Source organism: Pistacia vera, unplaced genomic scaffold, assembly GCF_008641045.1.
Source record: "Pistacia vera cultivar Batoury unplaced genomic scaffold, PisVer_v2 Contig36, whole genome shotgun sequence".
Classification (NCBI taxonomy): Eukaryota; Viridiplantae; Streptophyta; class Magnoliopsida; order Sapindales; family Anacardiaceae; genus Pistacia; species Pistacia vera.
Window position 1 is genome coordinate 1,252,315 of NW_022196179.1, and position 8,359 is coordinate 1,260,673.

General features: G+C 34.1%; 1 protein-coding gene across 1 annotated transcript; it reads right to left on the bottom strand.

Annotated features, from left to right (window-relative positions):
• LOC116139924 (peptide methionine sulfoxide reductase B1, chloroplastic-like) lies at window positions 1-2,171 on the bottom strand. Its single transcript, XM_031425566.1, has 5 exons — window positions 1,953-2,171; window positions 1,699-1,813; window positions 703-768; window positions 414-611; window positions 1-328 (listed from the first exon to the last, which is right to left on the bottom strand). The coding sequence occupies exons 1-5, from the start codon at window positions 2,140-2,142 to the stop codon at window positions 301-303; spliced, it is 597 nt and encodes a 198-aa protein (XP_031281426.1). The 5' UTR covers window positions 2,143-2,171; the 3' UTR covers window positions 1-300.
• Between the last annotated feature and the right edge of the window lie 6,188 nt (window positions 2,172-8,359).

The following is an 8,359-nucleotide window of genomic DNA, read 5'->3' on the forward strand; positions in this document are numbered from 1 at the left end:
TTTTCTGTATACACAACTTGAACGGAGTATATATTCATTTATTGCATAAACACTACGTAATTAAAATATCAGTTTTCTTTCGTATACGGCTGCATATTAACTGGATTCATAGTGATGTGATCACTTAGACCAGTTACATGAAACTTGAACCAGCACACACATTCTCTTTTGAGAATTATCAAGAAAAATAAACAAACGAGCAGTAACTATACACAGAACATGCATGTTCATCTACAAAATACCTCGGTTGACTAGGACACAAGACGAAATCTTTCTGGTATTCATGCTTGATAGTGTTTCCTACTTCGGTTTCAGTTTTAGGGCAGCACTGCAAAATTAGAGAATACAAGATAATAATTATAAAGATAAATATATGGCAGGTAAAAGGGCCTGACTTGGTAGAAAGTATTTACCTGTTGATACAATAGCGCTTTCCAGTGGGAGGTGGACCATCATCGAAGATATGGCCGAGATGAGCATCACAGACAGCACAGAGAACTTCCTGGCGAGGCATGAAAATAATTGATAGGTCTAACTTTGACTTCACATTAGTTCCTAATGGCTGGTAATAAGATGGCCAACCAGTACCACTGTCAAATTTGGTTGATGATCTAGAAGAAGCATGAAAGTTGATCAGGGTTATCAAAACCTGTCCAATACAGATTTCTCACAAAGCCGCCGAATAAAAGAAAGAATACTTACTCAAATAAAGGCGTATCACAACATATGCAATGGTAAGTTCCAGGGGTTTTGGTGTTCCAATATTCACTGAACATGAAGAAAAAGAATATCAGGTTACATACATCAATTGATGAATACAACCACTTGAGGTACTACAGAAGAAAAAACTGCAAAACCTGGTCCAACTTATTGTAATCGATTAGTTAAAATATTGGTTAATCGAATTCTGAAACATCAAAAAAAAAAAAATCATTGGCTTATCAAATTATCAATCGAGCCTTGAAAAAGATTCAACAAAAGGCAGAAAAAAATTCACTATCTGTTTAACATCAATCAATACGTGGAGTAACTCCCGATATCGCAGTAAAAGCAAGATGTGTTGGCAGATCAACTCATCAAGTTCTCATTGAAATAGGATCCGCACAAGGAAAGCACTTGCTGTTCGTTGAGTATGCTCTTGACTGGCCCTTTGCCCAAAGTTACAATTACAAGTCCTTGCTGAATGCGAAAGAATTTGGGAGCAAAAGAAAGTTTGGTAAAATTTAATTCTATAGTTTGATCCAATCCTAAGCACAGGCATTTTCCAAGGAAAAAACAATCAAGAATCGGCAACTGACCCACAGTGCTACCGAAAAACACGGGCAAATTAGCCAGCCTACAACAGTGCCATGATAAATCCGGAGCAAGGAAAAAAACGGAATTAATAAAGAACGGCAGCACTGCCATGATAAAAGAAGATGTAAGGCAATTAAGCTCCAAGTGATATACATGTCCAATTTCAAAGTTGTAATTTCATGTTTGTCAGGATTCTCCATATTTTTATCTAAATGGCGAATTCATAATCAAGACAAGCAGCGTCGACAATATATGAGGAAGGCATGAAAACTCTGAAAAGAAATGAAACAACTGAGGTCCCATAGCATCAAATGAGCAGATAATTTAGCAGAATAGAGAAAACTGACTACACAGGGAAGCTATGAAGTCCAATTTAAAACATGAATTACAAAATTTTCATACCCAGTAAAAGCCCTCTCAGTCCCCTTCTGCCGCGTTATGTAAAACTGCTCCTCTGTAAGCCGCTTTTTCCATTCGCCATCACTCAAAGAAGCATAATCAACCCTCCTCCCAGCCTCTGCACGATAATTAAAAAAAAAAAAAAAGTCAATGTCTTTACTAAATGAAATCAAATTGACCAATTGGGTTACTACCGAAACACGAATTTAAGAGAAAATTAAACGAAAAGGAAAATTGACATATTTATAGAAAAAGACCTTGAAGGTTGTCCGGTTTCTGGGAAGAAGAACTAGAAGAAGCACCCATGGCGCGGAGTGAGAAGGAAAGTGTTCTGGGTTTTTTTGGAACAAGAAATTTAGATTTGAAGAGGAAATGGAATTGGGTTTTGGGAGTAACGTAAGTAGTTGTTGTTCTTGTTGGTAAGCTTAAACTATGAGATAACGCCATCGAAAATTGCTGCTTTCGAGTTTCGAACTGAAACGAAAGTTCCATTGCCTTGTCCCCACTTTAAAAAACTAAAAAAAAAATTGACACGTGGCTGAATCTGGTGGAGAATGGAGGAAGAGGATGTGTGTTGTCCTCGTACACCACATTTCTTCTCATTAATAAATTCTAAAAAAAAAAAAATTCTTTTTCCATTTAAAATATAATGAGTTTGAATATTTATTTCACTTTCTCAACCATTTTTTGTTATTTCATTTGAAATTTTTGTAAGATTTATTTGTAAGTATAATATTATTATTAAAATAAATTTACATTAATTTTAAAATTACCTTTAATTATGGATTTTATATGAATTACCAAAATTAATAGGATTAAATGTTTGTGTTTTGAAAAAAAAAGGATTTTGACGGAAATTATTTTATTTTGAAACGAAAAAAAAAAAAACAAAGATCATTATCATAATACTTTATTCTTTGAAATTGTGTTGGTATATCGTTTGAACCCTTTGTAAGTAAAAAATTGATTGACTTCAGAAAATCTAGAGTATACTACAAAACCACTTTTAGGGAAAATACATGTAGGTATTATTGTCAAATTATGTAAAATAAATAATTAATGGGGTTGAAGAGACATTTAGTGATGGAGGCTATGTCTATTTGTGGCTCATAAGATTGTCATTTGTTTCAAAAATTAAGGCCTCATCACTAAAGTGTTTATATTCACAAATAAGGGAGATTATAATTATCTAAAGAGTAATGCTATATTTACATTATTTTTTTACACAATTTTGTAAACATCATGATGTGACACATGTTATGACCACGTAAATTTTATTATAATATTAAAAATTTAAAATAATTAAAAATTTGTGTGGTTGTGATATATGCCACATCATGATGTAATGAAAATTGTGTAAAAGAGTGATGTAAGTGTAACATTACTCTTATCTAAATAATAATATTATTTGTCTCAAAATTTATCATAATTCTTATATATTAGGTATTAACATGTAAGTAGAGTGATGATTAGCATTACTCTTATCTAAATTGTAATTAAGTGAAGTGGAAGTATGTTGTCTAACAATAATGCCATATATCCTATAAATTATTCCCAAATTCTTATTCCAAGTGATATTGATATAATAATGATAGAATAATTGTAAATAAGATGACATATTATTTGGGGTTCTATTATCCATCCCCTTAAGACATCAGCTAATTTTAGGCAATTTTAGGCAGACCCAGCTTATTCGCAAAGTATAAAATAACCACTTACAGTTAAAATAGAGTTAAAAAAGTTAATGAAAGTCAACTAATGGGTGGGTATTTTAATCATTTACTATAATAAATGTCTAATATCCTTAATAAAGGGTATTCTTGTCTTTTGATGAAATAAAAAACCCTAAGGGTACGTTTGGTTTAGAAAATGTTGCATTACTGAGAATATTATATTAATAGAAAGATAGATTACCTTGAAAATAACTGGGAATGTTTAGGAAAATATGTTTGATTAGGTTGGAATAAAATTGTGGATATGTTATATAAATTATTAAATTGCTGTCCTCTTTAAATATTAATATAATATTATTTTTATTATTATTTTTTGAATAATTTCTTTTATCCCCATACATTTGAAATTTTGCTAAAACACCTCAGCCATATAAAATTTTAATTTGTAACAAAATCACCCCCACCCACCCCAAGTCATTGTCGACAGCTAGCCACCACCGTCGGCAGTCGCTGTAATGCTACACAATCAACCAGATCTTTGGCCATTTCACGATCAGATTTGTGTCTGTTTCACGGCCACATCTTTGGTTGTAACGATCCATGGCCGGAAACAACCTTATCGGTACACGACTAGCCAGATCTGGTTGATCGTGCACCGTTCTGGTGACTTCTGGCGGCGGCCAGTAGTCTGTTTGGGTGGTTGGGGTTGGCTGTGGTCTTGGGTAATTTGGTTGAAGTACAAGGGTATTTTTGTCTTAAAAATCCTAAGTATGAGGTTAAAATTGTCCATAATTATTTTTGTAAATTGTTTAGATAAGAAGGGCATTATTGTCCTAAAATTTTATTTATAAGGGGTAAATTATAACAAAATTAAGATTACCAAGTAATCTTAAAATATATAAAAAAATGGAGATAATCATATTATCTTCTATATTACCAACAGTAATCACTATTGGTTTTAGAAGATTACTAGAATCTTATATTACTTGACAATCAAACGTGGTAATAAAGTAATATAAAATGACATTACCTTAGTAACGGGGGATTACCCCCAACCAAACACACCCTAAATTTTTTTCCCTCTCTCCTTCATTCTCTCTCTTTTCTTCTCTCTCTTGTCATCTCCCTACAAACTAAAACAAATGTCGCCTGATCCATGCATTGGTGGCAGCGACTGGCCCATCGACGATTTTCTTGTTGGTCGAAGATTTTTTTTTTTTAAAAAGAAAATGGGTTGTCTTGTGTTCTTGGTTTTTTCATAATGGGTTTTTGCATTTAGGTCTTAGTGCTAATCTGTAGTTTATGAAGTTGACGAAGAAGATGAAGTTGGTGTTTTAGCTGAACTGAGTTTAACAAAAAGGGTAATGGGAATGATCAGAATGTTCAGTTTCTAGTTGTGCTTATTGGAAGGAAGTTGTTTGGGGATTAGATGGGAGGTTCATGTTGAATGGATTGAATTTTCTAGAAGGAGTAAACGACATGTTCTGACCCAAACATCAGCGAAATGGCAAGTTTTGATCCTCAGTTTCGTATATTTCAAATTCTCACCCTTAGATTAACATTGTTTGGATTCATTTAACAGTTAAAAGGTAAAATGGTCATTTATTATAATTTGAAATTAAAATATGAAATAACCCCAACATCTCCTCACCTCAATCATCAAAACCCTATCATCTACACCCCTCTACACTTTACAATGTCGTCGTCGCCACCGGAAATCCCTCCCGAGACCACCATTCAACTCATTGGCCTCCCACCTCCAAAACCCCCCAACATCCCCCTCATCGATTGCTCACCATTCACTGAATTCCTCTCTCCCTAGGGTTCGCGATTTTGGTGTATTTTTTGATTTGATTGGGTTCAATTGGAGGTTGTTTCTAAGGAATTGGAATGAGATTGTGCTTTGGAGATTGGTTGGGACTTTTTTCAGAGTGATTTGTGTTGTTTTTTTGGGTTTATGAATCATTTTCAACGTTGAAAATCAGGGTTGTGAAGTTGGCCCTCCACCTACTCGACGAAAAGCCTAAGGCTCCGTTTGGTTGGTTTTTGGGAATACTATTATTAGTATTCCCAAAAAAGTTAAACAGTAAAATGCCCAAAAACTCACAATATTATCCAATATTATTCAATTTTTTTTAAACCCCCTAAATTTGTTAATTTAAATAAATACCCCTAAATATTTTTTTCAAAATTACAAAAACACCCCTAAACCCACATTATACCAAATTTCAGCCACCACTGCCGGAAGTTGACTCGAATATGATATAATGGTGCACTACCCTATGAATCTGGCCGGCAGTGTGCCGATCTAGCCCTTTTCGGCCAAATCTAAGGACAAAGATTTGGCCCTTGACGGCCCGATCTTTGGTCGTCACCAGACGTCGACGACGGCCAACATATGGTCGTCGTTGACCATCAACGACGGTCGTATCTTTGGCCGTCGTTGACGAGCAAATGCGGCCAGATTTGGCCGTCAATGGCCAAATCTAGCCGTAGATCTGGCCAGCAAAGGCCATATCGGTGCACGACCAATAAGATCCAGCCGATCATGTGCAGATACGACGACTCCAGCCACACTCTGGCGGTGGTGGCTAGCTGTGATTATTCAACGGGTGGGTTGGGGGTGTTTTTGTTAACTTTCAAAGTTTTATTATAGGGGTGTTTAGTAAATAAATAAACATAGGGGGTATTTTTATTAATTTCTAAATCCTACATAGTAATACCCGCCCAATTCAACTTTTTTTTACTTTTTTCAAAGATCTTTTCTAAAAAATGCAAAAAAGTGAACCAAACGGAGCCTAAGTCATCTTGCCAACACTCATCCTAGGACCAGTAATGCACCCAACCTCTTTATCGCGCGCACTTGCACGCACAATAGCATCTATATGCAGCATAACATTTGTGCATAGACAGTAGCATCTCTGTTGTTTGTGCAGTTTGTTGGCTGACGATGATGGTGGATTTTGTTGATTTTTGTTTTTTCATTTATTTTAATTTTTTTATAAATGAAAAATAGTAGATTTAAAAAAAAAAAAAAAAAAAAGGTTGTATGGTGGTAGTCACTAGGTGGCGGTGGGAGCAGTGGCTAGGTGGTGGTGGCAGTGGCAATGTTTGGGTGGTTGGAGATGAGGATGATGTGAATGTTGAAGAAGAAGGTGTAATTGAAATAAATTTTATAGTAAGATGGTCATTTTTAATTCTACTAATTTGAGGGTTAAAAAGTAATTTATTAATTTATTTGTCAAGGGTAGTATGGTAATTTACCTTCTGCATCTATGTTGAAACCTCAAAATTGCTAATGATGTTACTTTAAGGGTGTGAATCTAGAATTTATGAAACCAGGGGTGGGCACTACTATTTCGCTAAACGTTGGGTAGGAACATGTTGTTTGCTCTTCTGGAAGTGTTCATGAGTTTCTTTCAAAATAAATTTACTGTAAAACCATTACTTGCTATCTGGATTTGAAGAATTTTGGGTGTGAATTTTCTCAAGATTTGGGGAGAGAATCTTCTCAGAAAAATGTGATGAAAAATGAAAGAGAAAGAAAATAATTTTTTTTTTCTAAATTAAATTGATAATACAATTAACAAATTTACTAAGTTACCAGTTGAGTAAGCAATTGCTCCTTCATAAGATAAGAAGGATACTATGGTCTTTTCAATATTTAAATTGTTATTTTAGTTCAAATTTTAATTATAATTAGATTAATTTATGAAATCTGCATCATTCATTCTAGCTAGTCAATTTGAATTGAATTCATGGAGAATTAAATTAAAATTTTCATAAATCGACTATGAAATCAATTCTTTTTATTAAAACATGATTGATTTAAGAGAATGATTTATTTATTTAAAAAAAAAAAAAAGATAGGTAAATGATGCATGGTTTTTTTTTTTTTTTTAAATATGGGTAAATGATGCAAGGATGTAAATTATTAAAAGGGTAAAATGGACTTTCACAAATAAATTAAAAGAAAAAAATTATGGTAAATGATGAAAAAGGTAAAATAGTCTTTTCTAATAAATTGGAGAAATCCTAGAATTTAACTGACAGCAGGGATATTTGATCCTTTTCAACTAAACTGGGTCTGCTTAACATTAACAGATCTCTCAAGGGGTGGATAATAAAACCCTTATTATTTAAGATGCCAATTTAAGATGTATTTTTGTATGTGTAACCTTACTCAATTGTGTAAGGAGAATTGATTTGAGATCCACGTTGCCCAAAGAAAAGCTTTGATCTTGCAAAGTTTGTATACTAATCAGGATCTTGAACTTGAATATTGATGATGAAGGACTGACGGTCAAGGAGGTTTGTTCCCTTCATTGACTTCTTGCATTTGAATCTTGACGTTACCTATCACATTCTGACTTATCTGGTCATTTGGACTTATATGGTAGTCAAATGACTCTGAAGATTTGTTGAGGTACACGCAAACTGACCCGAACACCCCAGTTACCAAAAAAAAAAAAAAAAGGCATTTCGCTAATCACCCAACATCTTATAACTATTACCTTAGAGACCTCTACACCCTTCAGCTGGTTTACACCCTGTTTGTTTAACTTTTCTAACCCTATTCTATTCTACTATCCTATCTTAAAAAATGAAAAACATGTTTGTTTTAATATTGTTCAAAATTCAATCATATTTTATTCAACGTAAAACATTTAACAATTATTTTCTCAATAAAAGTTTATAAATTAACAAAAAACACCCCCACCCACCCAAGCAATAGTCACTTGCCAACAACCATTGCCAGTCACCATCACTACTACCGCCGGCCGTCGGTGCCGAAACGACGCACGATCAGTTGGATTTGGCCTATCATGCGTCAATGGATCTGATTGGAAATGGATAGATCTATGGCCAAAGATTTGGCTGTTAACGACGACCATATCTTAGCTATCGTTGACGGCGAGATTTCTAGCTATCGTTTGACCGTCAATGATGGTCAAGATATGGCCATGGTCAATGACCAGATCTTTGATCGT

Excerpts from the sequence above, each read along its gene's own strand:
- LOC116139924 (XM_031425566.1), bottom strand. The coding sequence starts at position 2,142 with ATGGCGTTATCTCATAGTTTAAGCTTACCAACAAGAACAACAACTACT. Across the intron at positions 769-1,698 it reads ACTGAGAGGGCTTTTACTGG|TGAATATTGGAACACCAAAA; the intron begins GTATGAAAATTT and ends CTTCATGTTCAG. Across the intron at positions 329-413 it reads AAGCGCTATTGTATCAACAG|TGCTGCCCTAAAACTGAAAC; the intron begins GTAAATACTTTC and ends CTAATTTTGCAG.